Genomic DNA, 23,643 nt, shown 5'->3' on the forward strand with positions numbered 1-23,643 from the left:
TTAAAAAAAAGAAAGAAACTCTGGTAAAGCTTTTTTTCCCCCGTTATTGTCATTTTGTTTGTATCTTTGTATCAGAAACTCACTTAGTAATGATTTCTGATGGCAGGCTACATGTCCACTACTTTAATCATGGCTTTCTGTTTATCTTCTTGCTATTTTTTCCACTTCATGCTGGTTTATTTTCTCTTTTTAAGGCTCTCATTTTTACTCCTGGACATCGTCTTCCTTCTTCCCTACATCTGATTTTGTTTCCTCATCTGCCTGTCCAAAAGTTGACACCTTTCTGCTTTCGTTAAGGACTCTCTCGCTGCTAGATGCAGCTAGCTGCTTGCTAACCATCATGGACTTGGCTCTCCTGTCGCTTGCGTTCCAAGTCTGTGATCTGTGAGAGGGTAAATATTTTTCATCAGCAGCTGTCAGATACTCTGTGGTGTTCGAGAGGTTTCTCTTGATCGTTTTTGGATCCTCTGGAGTTTCTGTTCCTGGAAGAGTCCTCGTACTTTCTGTAGGAATTGCCTCAGTCTGAGTTTGATATTGCTGGGTGAGTGTTCTGACTGTTGATACTTTAGGCATTTGACCCAAAGTGGTAGGATGCACCTGATACGCTAAATTTGATGGCCACTGATTTGGAGTTTTATTAATGTGCTCTACCAGTGACCTGTACTCTGCAGTTTGCATCATATCATCACCAGCCTCAGCTGGAGTGTAGAGGATGCTGCTCATAGCCCTCTTCTTAGTGATGGGAGAAGTCTGGCTTTGGTTTTCAGTAGGGATGTACCTCAGAGATTTAGTCCTCTTTGGCGAAGAGGAGTTTCCTAGCAGACTCTGGACTTTGTCTATGGGCTCAGGAGCTTTCTGTGGTTCATCAGGGGGGTTCATAATGATGGTGCTCATAGACCTCCTCTTTGTCAAAGGAGAAATGAATTGGTCTTCAATTGGATAGTGTTTCAACGATTTTGTCCTTTTTGGAGGGGACAAAGGCCTCAGTCTGTTTTTGTCTGGTAGTCTGTCTAGAAACATCGTGCTGCCTTGTTTTATGTTTGTTATTGTTTCTTGACTTGATGTTGCAGAAGAGGGCCTTTGTTCACATGGAGATATGAGAATATCTACAACTGAGCTTGGCGGAGGTCTCTCGAAACCTCCGGACTCTGAGCTCTGACCACCTTCCTTGGTGTTGAGAGTGCACATACTTGAGGCTTGCCGCAGACTCCGCTGTCTTTCTAGGCCGGTTTTTGTTGTGTCTTCTGTGTCCTTCTGCCTGGATGCAAACTCTTCCATATCCATGTGGAAGCGGTAAAGACTGTAACCGTCAGCACTGTTAATACTGCCTTGGCGAAGGAGATTGGAAGGGTCGCACACCGATGAGTTTCGCGAATAGGTTCGAGTCAGCTCTAACCTGTCCACACCTGCAAGCTTTTCAAGGGCGGTTGCCATACGTCCATGGAGCTCCTCCAGCTGGGCCAGACGCAGATCCACCGTCTGCAGGGAGGCCTTCATCGTGTTCTCCCTCTCATTTACCTCTTCCAGACGCATTGACATATTCTCAACTCTGCCAAGAAGAGTTGAGAGAAAAATAGTTTTTATGGAAACAGGAACCAATTTGAAATATTTGAACTACTTTTAAAAGTTTGTACCTCTCTGAAGTAACCTTGATGCGTTCGTCACTGGAAGACTGTTGCTCGTCCTCTTTCTCTCTGAAATATTCCTCGACACACTGTTCTTCAAACTCGTACAGGAATTTTAGCTCCTCTGGATTCAGCCTGAGCTCTGAAGAAAACACATGACAGCAATTTTTGTTAAAAAAATCAGTTCCAGCAGTTTCTTCATGTTTATAGGCTACAGAATCATGAAATTAATATTTTGATGTGGTTTAAACGCTTAGTGTGTATTATTAACCACTGAAAAACTGCATAAACTCTTTACCCTCATAAAGATGGCATTTGAAAACCTCACCTGTATCCTTAGTGATGAATTTTAACACCACAGTGTATATCAATAAAGATGTGGTTTGTCGACCATTAGAATAGTTTCTGTTTTTTATAGGTATTTGCATAGACAGAGACCATCCCCACTAACTTCTGATGCACACACACATACATTTTGTTCTACAAGCACGCCTGAAATTTGATAGAAACGGCTCAATTTAGAAGGCAGTTTCAAAGGATACTCCTAGGAGGCTTTCAAGGGGTAAAGAGTTAATTGCACTTAAGTATTAAGTATAATGATAAAATTGTTTTGGTTTAAAAAAGGAGACTAACTGAGGCCACGGTCTTTCTCATCTAGCTCTCCCTCCTGTTTCTTCCTGGCACATCGCTTGAACATTCTGTTGAAGAGGATATAGAGGTGGCTGAGGATGATGAGAGGTGGCGGTAAAATGGGACGGTCATGGAAAGTCATGATCAGCTGATATCTCTGGAACTTCCACACTTGGTTGGAAATTGACTTGACTTCAAAGAAGGTGTTGCTGTGGGACAGGACATGCAGACCAGTGAGTAAAAACTGTAAGAGGAGATATTTTCTTAGAAACAATAGAACAAGTAGACATTGGAAGTATAGTTACTTGAAGACCGCAATGAGCAAGTTGACCAGAAGAATGTTTGCTACGAGAAGGTAACAGGCCATAATGGCAGGTGTGAGCCAGGCACCGGGGATACATGGGGGGAGTTTCTTCCCATCCTCATCATATAAATGTTCACCACATGGAGCTGCAAGAATGGGAGATTAAAGTTATACATTTATATAGACTTTAATGTAAATAATTAGAATACCATTCATGATGACTTACGGTTGATTTCCATTGCATAGACTTGGAAAAATCCCCGAAAACCACAGTTCCGCAGGGAAATGGAGAAAGCGTTAAAATCAATAGACATAAGACTTTTATGTCATATTTCTGTCAAGGTCAAGCTGTTTTGCTTTAAAGGGTGGACTGGTCTTATCAAATTGTTCATTGCACTTTTAAAAGTACTCAAACATACCTAGTTGCATACTTTATATCCTTGACATATTTTACATTTTTACATTTTTTTATACAACCTTGTTCATAAAATTAAAAATGAATGAAGACAAACATCCGAATTTCAGTATCAATTAGACCACATGTTTAACAGCACCTTCCAGAAAAGGTTCAATACCATCTTCAATATCATTTCTAATTGAGGCTTTTTAAATAGTTGCTTGTTGCCTTCACCTTGACAGAAGAAACATTAACAGGAGAAGAAAACTTGGAGGCAGATGATCATGACAGAGGAGATGACATACAGGCATCTATTCTGCTCTTAAGCAGTGAAACATTGTGTTGTACTGAATGTATGTATTGTAGTAAGTGCTATTCCAAATGTGCCAGCAGAGGGAGACAGAGTATGTCAAAGTGTGTGACATTGCTAAGACAGATTTTAAAACAGAGAAATAATGCAGTACTGATCATCTGCCCAGAATCAGGAAACAGAATCTTACTATGAATTCTAGTCTTACGGTCTATCGAGTCTGCAAAAACCTCCCCATAGATCATCCAATAAGGCATGTAGAAAATGTTTCTGGCCAGGCGCCATGTTGGCTCCTCATCTGGATGAAGTATGGCTTGTCGAGCCACTCCGAAGCTCATAAGCACCACCAGCATGATCACCACAAAGTACATCATATCAATCATCTGAAAGGAATCAAACAAAGAGAACATGCAAGCTCAGTGTGTTCTCTTTCTTTTTGTGTGTGTGCATGCCATCTGTGATTCGTTGAACTATTACCATTTTCCCTATCATCATCACATAAGGTCCCAGGTATTTGTTGACTCCAAAGATGTCCAATACACGAATGTACCAGAAGATGATGTCTATACAGTAGATAACCCTGCCATAGCCCATGTACGGTTCAGGCTGTAGCCGTAGCATTAGCCCCAGAAGGAACGTGGATATGGCAACCAGGTCTGTGATGTTCCAGTACTCCTCCATCCACACACTTATCTTTTGTTTCAGCTTCCCTGGTTCTGACATCAGAATCTAGACACCAGGATTAGGAGATCACACAGTATTCATTACAAGCCCATAAAACCGCTTGGAATTTAAGATATTCCGACTCTGTAAAGGCTCATACCTGTCGGACTTTTTCAGTGCCAAGTGTGAGGATGTATGCTATGACCATCCACTCTTGTATAGATGGCCATCGCTCCATTTTCACCAGGATAATGTAGTTGTACAGCATCAGATAGCCCAGATAGGAGATCTGTCAAAACAATAAGGTCATAAAGCTGTTTGTTGTTGTTGGCGGTCATTTTTGAAATGCATGCTTCACGCATCAGAAGGGAACTTACTGTGTTAAACCAGAATTTGGTGAAAGGTGCATTATAAAACTCAAAGAATCTTTTGCCAACTGGGATTTTATGGATTTTGGTGCTATCCTCTTCTTCGTCTCCTTTTCGGGAAGTTGCATCAGTGTTGGCATCCTGCAGCATCACAGCAAACAGCAAGCTTACAATCATTCACCCTTAAATTAGGCATATGTCTAATAAAAAAAAAAGTATGAACAAGGACCTTGCTGGATTTTGTGTCATCATCTTTGTCCTTTCCCTCTTCTTTGCGTGCAGGTGCCTGATAAGAGGCATCGTCTCCAAGGCGGAAGTCCAACAGCAGAATCAGAGGAGGGAAGATGATTCCCAGAATAACCTGAGTGAGATAATCATTTTTCAAGTATTTCCGCTAATAACATTCTTCTTGTAAATATTATTGTTTTAGAATTTTTTTAAGTTAACCTTCAGGCCCGGGCTTTTTCCAATCCTCAAGCAGCCCATCCACATATCAGTGAGCAACATCTGGCTGCAGGTGTGAGCGATGAAGTCACGTTGCTTAGCAGCCACAGCCAGCTTCAGACAGGTGGAGTTACTCCAGTTAACCAGCTCATATGTTAGGAGTTTCATGGCCACCTGTTCATCGTGCTTGTAGGACTGGTCCAATAATTCGTAGGCCAGTTGTCCAAATTCTCTGTGAGAGGGACACAACAACAATTATTTCTATATAGCACTTATCAAAGTAGTTTAAAGCAAGTAGAAAAAGACATACATCGTTACAGAAAGTATAAAAAGCATTCTGCATCACTCACTTGGAGTTGTTTTCCAGATCTTGGGAGATATCATCCACCAGTTCACTCTCAGAGCACTCATGAGCCATGGCCTTATACAGTTTACAAGCCACTAAAGCCTTTGCCATAGCCTCTTCGCCACGCTGCCAGAGAAATAGTGCCATCTTCTGGCGCTTCATCAGCACCCCCCACAGCATCAGCTCGTGGAAGGGATACTTGAATCGACAGACTTCAGGGTCATCCACATCAATTTCCACCTCCTCCTCTTTCTTCTTTTTGGCCTTTTTCTTGCCTTTTGACCTAGGTTCATCATCCTAACAAAAACAAAACAACAACAGCTAGATAGATTGTGCTTCTGTGTGGGTTTGATTAGTTAAACTATTTTAGTTGTTGCGAAAGAAAACCCTACCTCCATTCCTAGAAGCTTCAGAGCTTTGGGCTGCAAGAAGAGAACAAAGCGTTGCAATTAATATAAAATGTTACTTAATATGATGACAAACCACTGTCATTTATTTCCTTCCATCCATGCGTACCCTTTTTAGTCCATATAGATTATTGTAGAGGTTACGGAAAGCTTTCCTGGTGTAATTGCTTCTGTAAGCTCCGCCCATGAGGTATTCCAGCACAAGACCAATATCAATCAAAGTAATTTGATAATCTGGAGGAAGGTTTCCCTGCAGAAGTCATATATAAGAAAGCACGACCTTAACTGCTTTAAACTAATATTGAACCTGAAATAAACTGAAATGATTCTGCTGAATGTTTATTGTTATAAGCAAAGACTGTCTTACCTTTTTGACATCCCTAACCACAGCGTGCAGGGTATTTGCCGGGCCAAGTTTCTGAAAGATGTGAGAACAAGAAGGAGAAGTAGGTTCTGTATATTTTTATCCATCAAAACTCTGTGAATTAATTTTTTTTCCCTTTTGCTGGTGTTGCTCAGCATTGTAGAACTCTCACCGTGTTGTATAACTCTTCCAGCCTGGGAATGGTGAGGAAGTGGTGAATGTTGACTCCATTCTCGAGGAGCAGTTTGACAAAGTCCACTCTGTCCAGCACCAGAGCATCCATCATAGCCTGCTCCAGTGAGTTCACCTGATAGAATAGATATATAATATAATTATTTTCTCTATGTTCACTCTGTTGTCTCATATTTCCACATGTAACATTTGCATAAACTTCATTATTCCTACCCAGCGAATCAACTCCAACTTCCTTGGATCTGTTTCCTCTGGTGGTTCAGGTTTTGCCTTTCCCTTCCCTTTCCCCTTCTTGACCCGAGTCTTGCTGCGAGGAGCGCTCGCAGGGCTCTTCTGTTTCTCCTGAGACGGGGCTGCAGTGGTTGTAGTGTTGGCAATAGCACCAGCAGGCTGACCGAGTAATAATAGAAAAAAATATCAAACATCAATTTCTACTATGCCTCTAACTTGATCATATCAGTTGCCAGTTTTTGTGTTTGAGTGATATGACACAATTTATGTTTGCTTATATATGTATTTGCATGTGAGGTGTGTTTTTTTCCAGCAAGAACTGATATCACCAAGCTGAAAACTCTCCTTTGGTCTTCAGTCAATTCTTTTCACAATTTCTTCATCTCATAAATTCACTCTCCGTGGATACCTGCTGATTGCTTTGGGGTTTCACATCACACTTGTGTAGGCTGCTTCTTTCAGCAGATGAATTTGAAGCATTTGCAAATGCGTCATTCTAAACTTTCATCGACTCTGTTTCACACTTTTTTCTTCTTTTTTTTTATTGGATTTTCAAAAACAAATTATTTCCTTCAGTCTTGAATCCATGTAGTCACAAAGCACTGATGTGAAATGAATAATTTACACTGTTCAAAAGTGAGGAACACTCACTGGCAAATTGTGTCCGTAAACAAAGATGTGATTTCGTGCGATATCCACTCTGTTCCAGGCCAGAGCCAAACTGAGCTGGTCTGCTGCTGATGCGTTCGTTCCTGATGCAAGAAAAAAGACGGAGACGTGACGAGAGCCGGCATGTGTGGCACGTCGTAAGAGAATCTATTGGAAATATACAAGGAGGCAAGCTTCGAGTGGGATAACCACTGGTGTTGGTGTCTGATGATACCTTTTAACAAAGCAGTAAGGATGGCCATTTCTATATCCTGTTGTCCCTCAGACCCCATTCGAAAAACTGTAATCTATATGTGAGAATAAAAAAGGAAGCGAGGGAATGTTACACTGTAATAATTGATAACTGATAACAAACTACACAGATGAAATGATTGATGAAAGAATGAATTTTTGCCACTGATTTTCAGCAGGGCTTCTTTCTCCAGCACCCTGTGGTTGACCTTTCGAGCGCAAACAGCCAATTTAATCGTCAGACACGGCGATAGCGCTTGCCTTGTTACAGACTTGATATCAAATGAAATTACGCTGACGGGTCTGTCACATGCGCAGCCATGGTGAATGGGATTAGATTGGCACGCATATGTGGCACGGTGCCAGAGTTTTTCCAGCACCGGCCTCAGGATGCGTTAATAATGAGCAGTCTGCATCAGTATGAACACTGAACACTTTTGTTTCTCTTTCAGGAAGCTGCAGGCTGCCTTGTTTGTGTGCGTGCGGACACTTTTATGATAATAATTTTATAATTCGGTTAAATGTTGCATCCTGGTGTTACATCACAGCAAAATGTAGCCCTCTAAATCAGTGTTTTTATCTGCCCAGGCCAGATGTTCACATTGGATGCACTTAGGATGAAAGGATTATGTGTGGACTAGACAGTGACACTGATTCACCTGTAGGTTAGTTACCGCCCTTTAGTTTAAGATTTATACATAAAGAGCTCAGACGACTTGGTTGTTCTGCCGCTTTGTCTCGATAGAGAATCAAGGAAAACTAAATAGTGTTTAATAAAAAACAGTACAATTCAGTATGATCTTTCAAAAAGCATTTTAAGTTGCTTATGTGAGTGTTTTGGAGCATTAGGCAGTCTAATACGTCTGGGATTGAGAGTTTCAGAGTGAAGTGGTAAACTGATAGCACTCTGGGGACTGAAAGCCTGCGGAGTGGATAGAGCAACCTGGCTGAGGATTAGGGAGCTGGATCCTCTCCTCCATCTGTGTGCTGTATGCTTCCTGTGAGTAGATGAAGTACGAGCTAAGCAGTTGATAGTGTGTGTTGATCTTTTCCTCTCAAATGTATAGATTATAGAGATTATATAGCGTTACAAACTGTTTATCACATCAATTATGCCTTCGGGAATCTGCAAGAGATGCACAAATGCTGCTGCTACTTAGGCATTCATCTTGAAGAATTACTCTCAGCTCTGTTTTTTTTTTTCTTTTTTTTTGCTGAAAACCTTTACCAGGTGTGTGCTGAACTGAGTTGGAGTACATACCACCATTTGACAGCTACGCACTTGCATGCGTCCTTAACAGTTAATAATATCCTACAGTAAAGCTGTAAAAGTCCCGGATTACGATATAACGCACATGACCACAAAAGAAGGTGAAATGACATGCAGGTAGCGGGGATTATGTTTATTCAGTATGTTAATGGACATACACAAATGAGTGGAGTGGCGATGAATGACGATGGAGACCAGATGCTTCACAACTCAGAAATATTTATTGATTGACACAGACATGTTGCTTTAAAAATACATGGCTTCACTCCTACAATGGTTTCACTCACTTTGTTCCTCTACTTACCAATTCCCTTTTTTTCATGCACTCCATTACCATGAGCAGGATCTGCTGCGACTGGCTTTTGCTATAATTGAATGTCTTCTGAATAGTCACTAAAAGCTGGTCTCTGACATCGTCATTAACCAGGCTGCATGACAGGATAAAAAAAGCACATTTTTGTTTTTGGTTTTTTTAAAGGATTGATATCAGTGTAAAAGGCAAATCAACTGAAACCTCACCCTCCATCCTCTGAGAACTTGTGCGCAAAGGAAATGATGTCAGAAGCACGGCCGCTGCCATCGCACACCACCACAGGGATGGGGGGCTCATCTCTCAGACTCTCCAGGGCAATGGAGATAACGTTGGGACCTCCCTCTACTATTAAACACACCAGAGGAACCCCCTGACCCAAACCTGGAATGAATAGAGAGAAATAATCATTTGTTCCATCCTTTCTTTTCTCTGTAAAACAGTCTGAGAGTGAAATGATGAAGCTTATGTTGTGCTACGATGCCATGTGTGAACAGACAAACCAGAGGAAGGAGGAAGTGACGTCAATGGTGACAGCTGAGCATCCCTTTGCTGTCCCTGCCTTATCCAAGTTCCAGGCATAGGATGACAAAGGGAAGCCCACATGTCACAGAGGAGCTCTCCATCCATGTGTCCAACAAGATTTTAGCTCACATATGCACATCACAGTGGGCAGATTATTTAAAAATTCAGCACACTAAACAACTTACGAGTATTGATCTTCTGCAGAGAGATGTGCTTCTCCAGCAGTCTACGGAGTTTGACCTCAGAGCCGTACTTCCCGCAGGTTCCGTTGTCTGTGAGGATGAAGTGGGAATGGCTGTTGTTGAGCACAGCCAGCTTGCTCAGTGGGTTTGCCATCGTCTGATAGGGTCTTGTTACCTGGAAAAAGTTACAAGAAGAGACATTACTTTGAAAGGTCTTCTTTTTAAGGAGACCACATGCTGGTGCAAATGTCCTTACATCTTTTCCAATGAGGTCTTCTTTGTTTTCAAGGATCCCCCATGGAGCAATCCCTATAGCACACACCTTTCCACGTGACTTAGAGGAATGGTCCTTTAAGGCATCTCCAACATGGCGGATGACCCCTAAGTTAAAATTGGCAAAATAGAGCAATACAAATAAAGCTCTTTTGTGATGGGGCTGAATTATGGAGCATAATGTGGTAGTATTGCAGTAACCTCACGCAATATCCATCATTTGCAATGAATTTTTCCACTAAAGCTCTAATTATAGTGCCTAAACCTGTGACAATGGATTAGTCAAATCTCCCCCAGGAAATTGCAGAGTAGTGTTACGTAATAACAATTTGGAGCAAAGGTAATCTTCTAATGTCACAAGCTGATTGTTATTAAGTGAACATTAAAAGCATTATACTAAACCATCAGCGTCCTACCTGTGTTAACTCCACCCGTGAAGATCCAGGCTCCAGTTGTGACGGCCGCTTTAATCAGGCCTTTGCCAAACACTTGTTTGAGTTTGGGCTGGAGGTCAAAGTTCTGGAGACCCCCGTGTACAGAGATGAGCAAGGTAGGCAGCTCCAACTGCCAGTCCTTTACCATCAAATGCAGTAGGTTGTCAGGCTTGGTGTCGTATGAAACCCGGATATACTAGAAAAAACAAAGTTGGGAGGTTAATTATCACTTTTTTCTAGCTACGTCGTGTGCGTTAAGTACAGTTTAAAAACTCTAAAGCTCCTTGACACTGCATCGTATCCACTCACTTCTCTGATGTGAGAGAACTAACGGTATAAAAATGTGAGTAAATAATATTCCTTTACAAAGGAAAGGTCCCCACACTTTAAGATTCTACTTTAATGATTACATTCTGTTTTTAAGGCACTGCTTGTATCCACAGGATCGAAGATTGAAGCAGAACCTTTTTGACTGAGACTCACCATGGCTTTGTTGATGAATCCTCCTCCTTGGAACTCAATGATGCCAAAGGCGTCCGTCGGGTACGTCCTGGTGTGCTTGATCACACTCCATTTATCCTTTGGGGTATCAATCTGAACCAGCTGGTGGGTTTCCTCTAAGGAGTTGGCACCGGGAGGGATGGCCACGTGCTGTGTTGTCAGCTGACCACAGGCACATCTAGACAGATCAGAGGGTGTGAACTGCAACTTGAAGAAGCCAGTAAGACACACCTTGCACACATACTTTCATTGCTCTACCCATTTCTGGCAGACAAAGGGCTCACTGCCTGGCTGCTCTAGCAGCCCTGGAGTTTTCGCCGTGACTTACAGACGCATTGTTTAAATCCTGATAAATGCGGGATAGGCTGAAGTCAAGGGTGTCATGATTTCAGAAATTAATTAATTAATAAGAAAAATATTTGTCAGTTAATATAGACCCGAATGCCAGCTTCAAATGCTATTATATTATTTACAGGACATTATTTATATAACCACCACTGTCATAACTCACACAGCCCATTTAACAAGAAAAATGTACACCGATGCATGTGATCTAATTCTTAATGTTTTCAGCTTTTTTACTTTTTAACATAATTTAATGGATATTAATTTGCATATGGAAAGCATTTTTTTTTTTTAAAAACAACAACAACAACAATACATTTTATAAAAATATGCTAAAATACACTCTAAGAAAAATGAACATTGCATGAATTTGCTTCAAGCTAGAAAAAAACCTGTTGTAATTCTGGAATAATGATGTGGATAAAACAGCATACCTGCACTTGCAATCTGAGGACTTATATTTCTGACTTGTAATTTTTTTAAAGTACAATTTCAGGGTAAATTTCAAGAATTGAAGTAACTACCTGGTTGGGTCTTTGCTGGGAAATATGTGTATACATTCTCTTTTAAGAAAGGTCCTCTCAATCCATACTTTCTGTGCCTGGGAAGACAAAAAGAAACATAACAAAAGTGTTATGCAAAAGCCGTTTTCCAAAGAATCCAGAAGTTGTACTTGATATGCACAAAGACATGAGCATGGTGAAGGAGCTGTGGCACTAAAATCATGCATGCTCTGTCATTTCTCATGTTATTGCGCCACAGCTGATGCTGGTAAAATTGCCTCCATTGTTTGTTCAAGTTTCATAAGCAGCCAGTGAAAAGCACAAAAGTACTATTCCCCCACACTTTGTCAAATCCTGTTCTGATTGCTTTCTGATCTTTTTCCAGTTGCCGATCAAAAATAACCAGAGTTCAAGGCGAATTTTCTCAGAGGGCTATTGTTGACGGTGGAAGCCCAATTAACACCGAATCAGGGGAAGCAAAGCTTTCCAAGAAATCACCAGGAAGTGGGGTTGAAAACAGAATTTGAACCCTTGACAGCATTATTATGTAAAAACAAATTAAAAATCTGTTTAAACTTTACCAGTAAGCCTGAGGTCAGATGAGTAAGGATGAAAGACCTTATATAAACCTCACTGAAGTCTTGTGATGATCACAAGTAGCCATAACACAGAACAGTTACTGTTCTCGCCCTGTTTTTCTGCTCAAATGACCCCCTTTGAGAGCAGCTGGACCGCAAAACCACAGACTTTCCCGGAGTGTCTACTCGCCTCCGCTTTAAGAAAAAGGGAAACCTTTGCATTTATTTATTTTTGTTTTTTTGCCTGTGCAGATGTCATATGATCCAAACCAAAAATATACACGAATGCAAATAGATGCATGTATTACTTTTAATCTGTTTTTATTGCATGTATGCCATTTTCTATTATGACTGTTTTCCACCAGTAATTCTTCGTGGGGGTTTTTAACGCTTGTTTTTCAGTTCAACACTACTACTGTATACATTTGGTATAAATTGTTTAAAATTATACAAATACATAGATATCAGCCTTACATATATTATCTGCTGTTACTACAGTGCTCTTTCAAGAATGATGTTTTGGCGCAGCTTCAAAACAACTACTTTTTATTTAGCATGGGTTTTTGTAAAAAATGTTCCCATCTTTATTTCTCAGTGTCATCATGCATCAATAAGCACCTAGACGTCCCTCAGTGCTGCCTGCTCACATTTACCTCATCTGAACTCACTTTTCACGGTCTGCAATTAATACAACATCGGCCGCTGCTTGGTAAAATCCTAATAATGCAACTAAATAAAGTTTTTAAAGGGTTTCGACTCACGTACAATCCTCTTGACAGAGCTTCGAGGTCCTAGTGCTGCTGGAAATTAAGGCTAGGGAGTGCAGGGGAGCCAGAGCTTTCTCCTGGTGCTGCACTCCCAGTGAAGTGGCCTCATTGAATCCCACAGGACATGAAACTTCTTCACTTTATGAGGGCCAGTTAATATGATGAGCATGTGAGCAGGGTCTTTGTTCACCCAAGTCTCATGACTCCAGTTCAAGGTAATCCTTTTGGGAGTCCCATGACCCGTTCTCCATGCCCAGAGGGTATTTTCATCATTTGCTTGAACAAGGCACAATAAATCTACTTTGATAACCGGCTCCTAATCTCCCAATTTGTGTAAAACTCCTTTCTTTGTGCTCGCTTCACAGTTTAGAAAAACTTCGCCAGTGTGAGACGATGGAGAAGAGCGACTAACCTAAAAGTACTGCAGCCTCGTTCAGAGGGTCCCCAACTTCTCGTTTGAAAATTTTCACCCCCTCCAAGTACTTTGATTTCAACCCAATTTGCATAATTGAGAGAATTGGATGCAGGCATTCTTTTGGAAGGCGCCTTGTTAAGACATGACTGGTCTCCAGTTGGGGGTCAGTCAGTGCTAATTGCAGTTAATCTTTATTTCCACCCACTATGTTTTTGTGGAGAGAAAGAAAAGGCAGCAGTCCAGATATTCAGTATTCCCTTAATCTTCCTGTTTAATGTCAGGTATGTTAATTTGATCTACATTTGAAAACACCCTTTTTTCATAAAAAAAGAGACTCCCAGTGCCCTTTTGTTATCATATTTATCCTCCTGTTTGGGTATTTAATAAAAACAGTCGTCAAGTTATAAAGGGATTGCAGATGCATTCCTAATAACTAGAGATGGAGCGAACTGGCACTAAGTAGCAGACGTCTGCTTAAAGCCTTTCTCATGTGAATGATTTGATAAGCACTCCTTTTATGGTTGAAGTGAGCAGTTTTAGCTCCAGTAAAAAAAAAAAACAGCAGAGGCTGGTGGTAGATGACAGAAAGACAAAGAGAGAATCCTAGCATCCCCCTCCAGTTTCCCACTTTTCTTCGTGCTCCAGTAAAAAACGCACGTGGGCCAATGTTAATTATAGCCGGACAAAACAAAGCGCATTTCCAGAAGGGTTTGGCCAGTGTGACGCAGTTATTTCAGCTTACTTAAACTCATTAACCACAGCAATTAAAACCAAAATCCAGTCAGCAACCAGCTGGCTCGTTAAGAGCTGCCTTTGAGCACTTAACAAAGAAAAAAACAACAACAACAAAAAAAACATTTTAAAAAACTCTTGAAGAATGAGATAATGCAGGATCTGATTGTGTCACACCAAGCAAATTAACAGGACTTAAGACAAGCCTGAGAACAATCAACAACATTCATTCCAACATGCAGACTTTGGAAAATTAGTGCTTAAAACAAAAGACAGCTATATGAGACGGAAATTTAAAAAAATATATTTATTATTAGCCGTACTGATGCAGTGTTTTCCTGTCAAACTTTGACCATGCTTAGCACTTTAATACAATGCATTGGACATCGGAGCAACAATGTGTATACAAAGGTCACATTCACAGTATACCATACATTCATTCCTTTTTATACTGGAATCACATGGTCCTGGTCTCCTGACCCACAGCTTAGCAACAACTTGACCACAGCTAATTTGTTCCGGTAAAGCTTTAATTACACTACGCAGTCCCAAAGGCTCATATAGAGAAGGTATAATGATGACTTTATATCTGTATGTGGATACCTGACTGGCAGCACATGTTTGGTTAAATTCTGTAGCTATATCAGTTGAAAATCAACGTGTCAGATATTCACAATATTGCAGTAACAATGCAATTCATACAACAAAAGCTTTGTGAGCACAAGTGAAAGAAAGGATTTTGGGTTCCTATAAGGAATGTGATATTACCCGGGTTGAAGATCAAAGCAACTAATTGCTCCTCATTGGTATTGAATAGCTATGCTAGTTAGAGCTTGATGCATTGTGACAGGAAGAAAACCCATGTAGGCTCTGTTAACTGTCTAAAAAAAAGCGCTTCAGACTCATGGTAAACCACATGGGCTGAATATAAAGCTGCCTTTTACTTGTTTTTACTCGAGGAGAAAAGATATTTCGTCAAAGTGGCACACTCCACTTCCAGGGTCTGGATGGGCAAATTTGCATTAACAGTCAGCCCTGCTTGTAAATGCACTCTTTGTCCTCCTGAGTTGAAAAATCCAGTTAGCCATCACGAGTCCAACATGTCACTGATTATCCCCGAGATTTGAGGGAGTCATAAGACATGTTTTAAGGCTGCTGTTTTTCACTTTTTTCCCTAAAGCAGTCTGACTGAAATAGAGACCAAAATCAAGGAATCGCAATAAAGTTAGGGCATCCTAAAAAACTAGCGACATCTGAAATCTTTCTGTTGTGAAAGTGAAGGAACTTACTCATTATGGCTACAACAGTTTAAGTAACGTAATAATTATCAATCACGCAACTAAAAAATAACCAGGTTACCCAACAATTTTAAGGATTACAAGGGTTCATTTATAAGCCTTACTCTACATACATAGCAGCCTCAACAGATGTTACAGGGATTCGACACCCTGATGAATTCATGATTTGAACTACTTACAAAGAAATGAGCTGAATGCAATTTCAGTTGTAGATGTATGTTAAGAGTAAATGATAACTTTTCAACTAAACAAAAGAGAAAAAAATTGTTGTCGTTTGAAATAAATGTGCATTTCTGTTTATTTGGGTCAAGTATGCCAAGTTTTTCATTGGCAACAATTTAGGGATTAACAGTCACCAAGCCAGTATCCACAGTGGATTGCACTATTGTGTGGATTATAAATATACCTGGGCCCCTAAGCAGTCCCTAACCTCATCACCAAGGCCAAAGAGCTCTGGGTTGACCAGTACAAAAGCTGCAATGGGCTAATGGATCACCAAGGCAAGGCAAGGCAAGGCAAGGCAAGTTTATTTGTATAGCACAATTCAACAACAAGGTGATTCAAAGTGCTTTACAGAGACATTAGAAACAAAAACAAATAAAAAGCATGATTTAAAATTGATTAAAACAAGCAAACAAACAAACTAATTAACAAACAAACAAAACAGTATATAAAATCAAAACAGATCAAATCAGAACAATAGATAAAATCAGTAGTTAAATGTAAGTTTTGAAATTTAAGCTTAAAAGTGTGGATTTGGTGCTTTATTCAAATGCAGCTGAGAACAGGTGAGTCTTCAGCCTGGATTTAAATAAACTGAGTGTTTCAGCTGATCTGAGGCTTTCTGGGAGTTTGTTCCAGATATAAGGAGCATAAAAGCTGAATGCAGCTTCTCCGTGTCTGGTTCTGACTCTGGGAACTGATAAAAGACCAGATCCAGATGACCTGAGGGATCTGGAAGGTTCATACTGGGTCAGCAGGTCACTGATGTATTTTGGTCCTAAACCATTCAGAGCTTTATAGGCCAGCATCAGAACTTTAAAGTCTATCCTCTGACGGACAGGCAGCCAGTGTAAAGACCTCAGAGCTGGACTGATGTGGTCCACTTTTTTGGTCTTAGTGAGGACTCGAGCAGCAGAGTTCTGAATGAGCTGTAGTTGTCTGACTGATTTTTTTTAGGTAGACCTGTAAAGATGCTGTTACAGTAATCAAGCCTACTAAAGATGAATGCATGGACTAGTTTTTCCAGGTCCTGTTGAGACATCAGATCTTTTATCCTTGAAATATTCTTGAGGTGATAGTAAGCTGACTTTGTTATTGTCTTAATGTGTTTTTCTAAGTTTAGGTCTGCATCCATCACTACACCCAAATTTCTCGCCTGGTTTGTGGTTTTTAGGTGTATAGATTGAAGTCACCAGTAAGCATCTTGGTGACACATTGACAACTGTTGGTGTGATTATTCTCACATTTAAGACACGCAAAATTACAGTCAGTCACTCTCAGTCTGGTGCTCCACCCATGATCTTGTCTCATGCAGAATTAATGACCATAAGGAGGGCAAGGCATGACTCCCCAACACTGCATGGGAAAATGCAGACGGGACCACAGTCACCACCTTTGTTAGGAAATAAAACTTTTTGGAACAACTTCATTCAGAGTGTCTTAAGGGAAAAAATGCTGACTTTGACACCAAGAGCATCATCCCTACTGTCTCACGTGGCAGTGAAAGCATTAAACTTTGGTGGTGTTTTCCCATCAGTAGTACAAGATAACTTTATTGCAGTTTATTGCAACCTCATATACTCGAGCATTAGGAAAAGATCTGAAGAGAAGAGTGGTCGAATATATCTACAGAGACTGTGCTTGCCAACAACGGTTATTCCACCAAGTACTAAATCTTGTGCTCCAAGGAGATCAAATGCTTTCCGTCACTAAAATTCACATTATTTTGTAGCCATTATAGGATGATTTTGTCATTAAAATTTATCTTAGAGTTATTCTGAATTTATCAGCTGCCATATAAATTAAAAACTTTGTTTTTATGTGAGTGCTGTTTCTGTTGTTTCTGCATGTTTTTGCCTTGAGAGGGATGTATTCAAAGAATTTCTTTTTTGCTTTGACCATATCTTTTGTAATAGTCTTTTGGTGTGCGCTTAAATAAATGCCATTTAATTTCATCAGAGGCGAACAACTGACTGTGAAGGGTGGTTGGGTGACTCATACATCACAATCTCATATGAGGTGCAAACCCAGAGTGAATCTGGTAGGATATACAGATTCAGATTTTTACTGGTTGTTGCAGTTTTTATTACTAATGTTTAGTGTCTGAGTACAAACTCATCAAAAATTAGTCACCCCCGTTAACCTGCGGAGAATTCATGAATATTTCTTTTCAGTATTTTCTAGTGATTACTGTTTTTTATTTAACTAGACATAGATGGAGATGAATACTTTGCTAATTTCATCTAATTTATCAGGTAATATTTTGTGAACACATCTATCTAAATGTGTTCTCTGTTGGAGGTTTTCAACACACTTTACGTTTAAGGTGCTCTCTGGTGACTAGAGGCCAGCGTTCACCATGATTTCAGCTTTATGATATGATCAGCAATGATACTCAGGTAGGGTCTGGTATTTAAGTGATGCTCATTTGCTACTAAGGAGCCCTAAGTGTACCAAGAAATTATCCTCCACACCATTACACCACCACCACCAGCCGCAGCAGCCTGAACATCATGCTTTTATGTTGTTTAGACCAGACTCTGACCCTGCCATCTGAATGTTAAAACAGAAATCGAGACTCATCGGACTAGGCAACATCTTTTCAATCTTCTGTGGTCAGATTGTGAGAATTGTAGCTTCTTTTTCTATCCTTAGCTGAGCACTCACCAATAGTCTTGTGTGGCATCAACAACACATTGTTACCCAGAGAAAAGCTGCTCGATGGATAATTTCTCTTTTTAGGATCATTCTCTGTGAATCATAATGATGATTGTTTGGGAAAAATCCCCGTGAATCAGCAGTTTCTGAAATACCTAGACCAGCCTGTCTGGCACAACCATGCCACAATCAATGTAGTTATTTAATCCGACTTTCTCCTTCATTTAAATTTAAATTGAATTATATTTGTCCTTAAAAATTCTGTGCTCATGAGCCTACACAAAAATAGTGCAAACTCTCTTAATTTGCAGTTCACATGCTCTTCTTCTGGGATATGTTGCTCAAATATTAGGAAGAGAAATGTATGAATGATTACATATTTTTGCTTTCAGGGTCTTTTAAATACTTTTTTAAAAGACTTTACAAAGATATAAAAGTCAGTGGTTATCAAAGCTGGGTCATTAGGATTGAAGACTGTACTGGAGAATGTGGCTGCAGTTTTAAATAGCACTCAACTTTTAAAGGCTGGTATATGAGCAGCAGTTCTTAGAGACTTTATGCTAAAGAGAAAACCTCTAAAATGATTGGACGAGAAGGGCTGAGGCTAGATGACAGTGTTGGCACCATGTTGCATATCCTTAAACTGATGACTTGAGTAATCATACAGTTTGTGTTTGCAAAAAGTTTGCTAAAAAGCTAAGATAAACTTCCTTTTCTTGAGAACAACATCATTTATAAAAGTTCCATTAATAATAGATTACAATTCAATTTTAAAAAATCCTTTAAAACATTTTTTTAATCCTAATTAAAATCCCAGAGTGGAAAAACGTCTGAAAGGTAATAAAAATTAATAGCTGTTGAATGTGACATTGATGCCTGCACACTTCATCTTACCTTCTGCGAGCCAGATGTGCTGCGTTTGAGGGAGGATCTTTTAAAGGTGCCAGTGTCCATGCTGAAGACTTAACTCAAGAGAGGAACCCTTGGAGAGTGGCGACAGGTCAGGGGACGCCAGCAACGTCGACATTAGAGACGGACAGAAACACTCAAGAGCCACTACAGCACCAGGTGATGGCACCAAGCCCTGGATTTACACTTTAAAACTATTTTGCTTCACCTTCAGTAAAGGTTTCAATGCTTCTCTCTCCTCTATGCGGCTTATTCCCGACTGACAAGACAGAGATCCCTGCCAGGGATATAAATCACTCGATGACACACTTGACACATAGACCCTTTTCCACTGCCGAACATCCCATAATCAGGCTTAATGCAGCCAGCTCTTACGAAGCCTCAGAGTCTAATGGATAGAGATTTAATAAATGGTTATTGAAGGTAAATCTACTTTGGCACACCACAACCCCCCAAAAAGGCTTAGAGAGAGATCGTGCAAGCTGTGAAGCTAAAGTTAGCCAACAGAAAGCCAAAAGATATCCCACCAGATGAGATCTGACAAGGGAGACAAGAGGGTGCCATCAGGGTGCAAAAACATAGGTATGCATAAGCAGAGAGTACTTAGACTCATTAAGAAATAATAAACAGAAGGAAGGATAAAAATTCTTGAGTGTTTTTTATATTTGGGGATCTGAATAAAACGACACATTTAATCTCTCAGCATCTTACATGTAGGTTTTCCCACCACATTAAGTAGTTGTGCAACACATGTGGAGCAGCTTGTTTCATAGTATTAGTAAGAGTTTGACCTCTTACTAATACTAGTCTGCAGAGGGTCCCGGTGATGTGGAAGACATCATGCCTCGTCCCTGTACCAAAGACGCCTCGTCCCAGTGGCCCCCAGGATTACAGGCCCGTGGCACTGACCTCCCACATCATGAAGACCCTGGAAAGGCTCATCCTGGACCAGCTGCGACCCATAGTAAGACCACACCTGGATCCCCTTCAGTTCGCTTATCAGCCTCGTCTCGGAACAGAGGACGCCATCATCTACCTGCTCAATCGTGTCTACACCCATCTGGACCAGCCGGCGAGCACTGTGAGGGTCATGTTTTTTGACTTTTCCAGTGCTTTCGACACCATCAGGCCGACCCTCCTGGGTGATAAGTTAGCAGCGATGCAGGTGGATGCTTCTCTGGTGTCCTGGATTGTTGATTACCTGACAGGAAGACCACAATATGTACGTCTCCCACAGTGTGTGTCTGACAAGGCGATTAGCAACACAGGGGCACCACAGGGGACTGTCCTCTCCCCCTTCCTCTTCACCCTCTACACCACAGACTTCAGCCACTGCACAGAGACCTGCCATCTTCAGAAGTTTTCTGATGACTCTGCGGTGGTTGGATGCATCAGCAGGGATGATGAGACAGAGTACCGGGCTGTGGTCGACTCCTTTGTCACGTGGTGTGAGCAGAATCATCTGCAGCTCAACGTGGCAAAGACCAAGGAACTGATCGTGGACTTCAGGAAGACCAGGAAACACTTGACCCCTGTTTCAATCCAGGGGGTCAGTGTTGACATTGTGGAGGACTATAAATACCTTGGAGTACACATTGACAATAAACTGGACTGGGCTAAAAACACCACAGCACTTTACAGGAAGGGCCAGAGTCGTCTCTATTTTTTGAGGCGACTGAGGTCCTTCAACATCTGCCAGAAAATGCTGAGGATTTTCTATGAGTCTGTTGTGGCCAGTGCGATCCTCTATGCTGTTGCATGCTGGGGGAGCAGGCTGAGGGTCGCAGATGCCAACAGACTTAATAAACTGATCCGTAAGGCCAGCAATGTTGTGGGGATGGAGCTGGACTCCCTCAAGGTGGTGTCGGAGAGGCGGATGCTGTCCAAGATAAAGACAATGTTGGATAACACCTCCCACCCACTCCATGACATGTTGGTCAGTCACAGGAGCTCGTTCAGTGAGAGACTGAGATTACCGAAAAGCACCACTGAACGACACAGGAAATCATTCCTGCCTGTGGCCATCTCCCTGTACAACGCATCCACTTAACACACTGTTTGCTGCTACAGCTACACGTTTCTTTTCCAAATATTTATTTATAAGTGACTTATGTATGTATGTATGTATATATATGTATATATTGTACTATTCTTAGTTAGCGTATTGTCTGTCTTGTCTTAATGTTGGTTTAAAATGGAGCACTGTAACAAAAAATAATTTCCCCCAGGGATCAATAAAGTATTCTGATTCTGATTCTGATTATATAAGACTTTAAAAATTAATGGAAATTCAAACTATCACTTGTCAGCACTATAAAAAACACTGCATTTAGCTTACCCCGACCAAATATTTTTTGGGTATTCATTAAAATGGCTAAAAATATGGACAACAAAATCAAAAGCCTTTAGGTCTTATACAGAATCCAACACTTCAACACCTGCTCTGCTGATGTAATGTGATGATGACTTGTAATGTTTGTTGTCTGCACTTTTTTTTGTAGCAAAAACAAAACAAAAAAAGTCGACTTTGTTATAGACGGTCTGAAAGTCAAACCCAAGAGAAACCAGTTTAGGAGCATGAATTTCATGTCCAGCACCTCCCTCTGCTGGACACTAAATAGAACAGTTTTAAGGGTGATAAATAAGTAAAGGATTACCAAGCTCACCAAGATTTGAAAGTGGCAAGAAATGATGCACACAGGCTGGATGTAACAGTCTGTGTAACTCAATGTTTGCCTTACAGTAAAATAAGCTGTTAATGTAAAAAAAAAAAACAACAACAACAACAACAACAGCCCTGTCACAGTGAAGTGGCCTCCCACAGAGACACATTGCAACACAGGAAACTGCAACGAGTGTGAGTGAAGTAATGAGCTACCTAATCAGCTAATCCAAAGTATGCACGCACCAAGCATCTGCTTTACTCTTACAACTATGAGCTTTGGGAAACAACTGTACCTTGCGGTGTCAGTGAAGACAGCTGGATGACTTCATCAGGTCATAATCTCAAACAATAAACATGAACCTTGAATGAATGGTTACTTTTTCTCTGCTCGACTCCAGCCATGTGTCTAGGTGCTGTCTGCCTCTTAGAATGGATTATGTGTAATTTCTCCTTGTAAGCAGACACAAATGAGCTTTATCTTCTCCTGGTGGCTTTGTATTGGCCAGTGTGGGGAGATTATTTGTCTCCGAGAGAAGTTATAGCACTGAATGGAGCAGAAGAAAGAAGGAATGATGAAAGACCCCAAACCAGATATATTACTTAGACATGCGAGTGATGTCAGACAGAACTCCAAATAAACAACTAATTTTGATATCTGGGATTCTTTAAATTGATTTTTTAAACTATTAGTTTCTTTAAATCAGAGGTTCCCTAAACATACATGCAAGCTTTTACAAAACCTAACAGAAAAATTTCAACTTTAATAATAAGACTCTTCCACTGCTTTGATTGGATATAAAAAAGAAAATAAAAATAGATATTCTGTTGCACAGCACAACTTAAAAGTGTGTGTTGAAAAAATTCTGTAGTCAATCACTATCTAATCTAAAGACCCATATATGCTTTTTTAGAACTTGATAATGTTGCAGTTGATGATTACTCAGTTGCATCACAATTAGACTACGGTACTATGGACCTCGTGGGTTTCCCCTGCACGACCCTAGAAGAGTGTCAACAAGATGCTGATACTATTCAAAGTAAATCCAACTTGAGAAGAAAACAAATAATGTGATGACATTTCAATACATTCTCTGATCATTTTAATCTAACAAGCAACAGTTAGATATGTATTACATTTCTCTGCAGCAACCAGGTGCCAGCTTTAGCCACAAGAGGGCACTCTGATCCCTCGTATAGGCACAACAACAGAGTTCAAAGTGGTCAAGGTGGTTATCACTTTAATTGGGTCAAATGTTTTTGTTTATTTCTTTGTATGTTTTATATATCAGACCCATCAATACAACCAAAATCATGGGACGAAAGGAAGCATTAGTTCCATCTATGCCAGAGCTAACTTTCTCCTCAGACCCCCCCTCTCAGAAAACACACAATGAGTGAAAGGGTGTAAAATATTTGGGAACTGTGTTTGAATCTAACACAAATGTTAATGTTATAAAGACACTCACTGACAGTATGACCCATGCAAACTTGGCTTTTATGGTATAGCAAGGATGCTGAAGTGTGCTTTAAAGTACCACGTATATTTCAAATATTTGACATTTTTCTTTTATTTCCTGGGCCCCCCCCCCCAAAAAAAAAAAAAAAAAAAAGCTGTGTGCAAAGAGTTATTACAATAGGTTAAAAAAGTGGCACAGTTATATATAAAACACAAGCTCATTATGTCCTGATGTAATGAGTTTCTGATTAAATTTCATCTCACAAAACATATACAGGAAAGTTTTGCCTTATTCCTAAGACTATCAAATCAGTAAAAAAGAGAGATACCCTGATTTTGTAATACAAAGATAAATACATATAAGTATACATACAGCAAACATGTCCACTTTCTAGTGTGTGTTGTATAATCCCTGTTGA

General features: G+C 40.4%; 2 protein-coding genes and 1 long non-coding RNA gene across 4 annotated transcripts; all 3 read right to left on the reverse strand.

The window, feature by feature from the left end:
- Positions 1 to 140: 140 nt before the first annotated feature.
- Positions 141 to 7,268, reverse strand: LOC308384215 (transient receptor potential cation channel subfamily M member 1-like). Its single transcript, XM_080862656.1, has 19 exons — positions 7,165 to 7,268; positions 6,933 to 7,033; positions 6,264 to 6,440; positions 6,031 to 6,165; positions 5,862 to 5,912; positions 5,604 to 5,744; positions 5,480 to 5,509; positions 5,092 to 5,384; positions 4,745 to 4,973; positions 4,527 to 4,658; positions 4,307 to 4,438; positions 4,090 to 4,218; positions 3,744 to 3,995; positions 3,475 to 3,649; positions 2,786 to 2,806; positions 2,561 to 2,705; positions 2,259 to 2,464; positions 1,635 to 1,767; positions 141 to 1,549 (listed from the first exon to the last, which is right to left on the reverse strand). The coding sequence occupies exons 1-19, from the start codon at positions 7,220 to 7,222 to the stop codon at positions 205 to 207; spliced, it is 3,885 nt and encodes a 1,294-aa protein (XP_080718782.1). The 5' UTR covers positions 7,223 to 7,268; the 3' UTR covers positions 141 to 204.
- A 1,323-nt stretch (positions 7,269 to 8,591) lies between these two features.
- On the reverse strand, positions 8,592 to 10,792 carry LOC308384226 (transient receptor potential cation channel subfamily M member 1-like). 2 transcript variants are annotated; one of them, XM_080862681.1, is made up of 6 exons: positions 10,659 to 10,792; positions 10,158 to 10,371; positions 9,725 to 9,849; positions 9,472 to 9,643; positions 8,971 to 9,145; positions 8,592 to 8,879 (listed from the first exon to the last, which is right to left on the reverse strand). In XM_080862681.1, the coding sequence occupies exons 1-6, from the start codon at positions 10,659 to 10,661 to the stop codon at positions 8,735 to 8,737; spliced, it is 834 nt and encodes a 277-aa protein (XP_080718807.1). In that variant the 5' UTR covers positions 10,662 to 10,792; the 3' UTR covers positions 8,592 to 8,734. The 2 variants fall into 2 exon arrangements, with proteins under 2 accessions (XP_080718807.1, XP_080718808.1); XM_080862682.1 differs by having other exon boundaries at positions 8,744 to 9,145.
- A 2-nt stretch (positions 10,793 to 10,794) lies between these two features.
- Positions 10,795 to 13,331, reverse strand: LOC308384262. The gene is made up of 3 exons (XR_013969288.1): positions 12,868 to 13,331; positions 11,546 to 11,622; positions 10,795 to 10,854 (listed from the first exon to the last, which is right to left on the reverse strand). It is a non-coding gene; the product is annotated as an uncharacterized lncRNA (long non-coding RNA).
- Between the last annotated feature and the right edge of the window lie 10,312 nt (positions 13,332 to 23,643).

This window comes from Rhamphochromis sp. 'chilingali' (genome assembly GCF_963969265.1).
Source record: "Rhamphochromis sp. 'chilingali' genome assembly, chromosome: 2".
Lineage (NCBI taxonomy): Eukaryota > Metazoa > Chordata > Actinopteri > Cichliformes > Cichlidae > Rhamphochromis > Rhamphochromis sp. 'chilingali'.

Excerpts from the sequence above, each read along its gene's own strand:
- LOC308384215 (XM_080862656.1), bottom strand. The coding sequence starts at position 7,222 with ATGGGGTCTGAGGGACAACAGGATATAGAAATGGCCATCCTTACTGCT. Across the intron at positions 6,166-6,263 it reads AGTTGGAGTTGATTCGCTGG|GTGAACTCACTGGAGCAGGC; the intron begins GTAGGAATAATG and ends CTATTCTATCAG. Across the intron at positions 4,439-4,526 it reads ATGACACAAAATCCAGCAAG|GATGCCAACACTGATGCAAC; the intron begins GTCCTTGTTCAT and ends GTGATGCTGCAG.
- LOC308384226 (XM_080862681.1), bottom strand. Across the intron at positions 9,850-10,157 it reads CACGGGTGGAGTTAACACAG|GGGTCATCCGCCATGTTGGA; the intron begins GTAGGACGCTGA and ends ATTTTAACTTAG. Across the intron at positions 9,146-9,471 it reads TCTGCAGAAGATCAATACTC|GTTTGGGTCAGGGGGTTCCT; the intron begins GTAAGTTGTTTA and ends TATTCATTCCAG.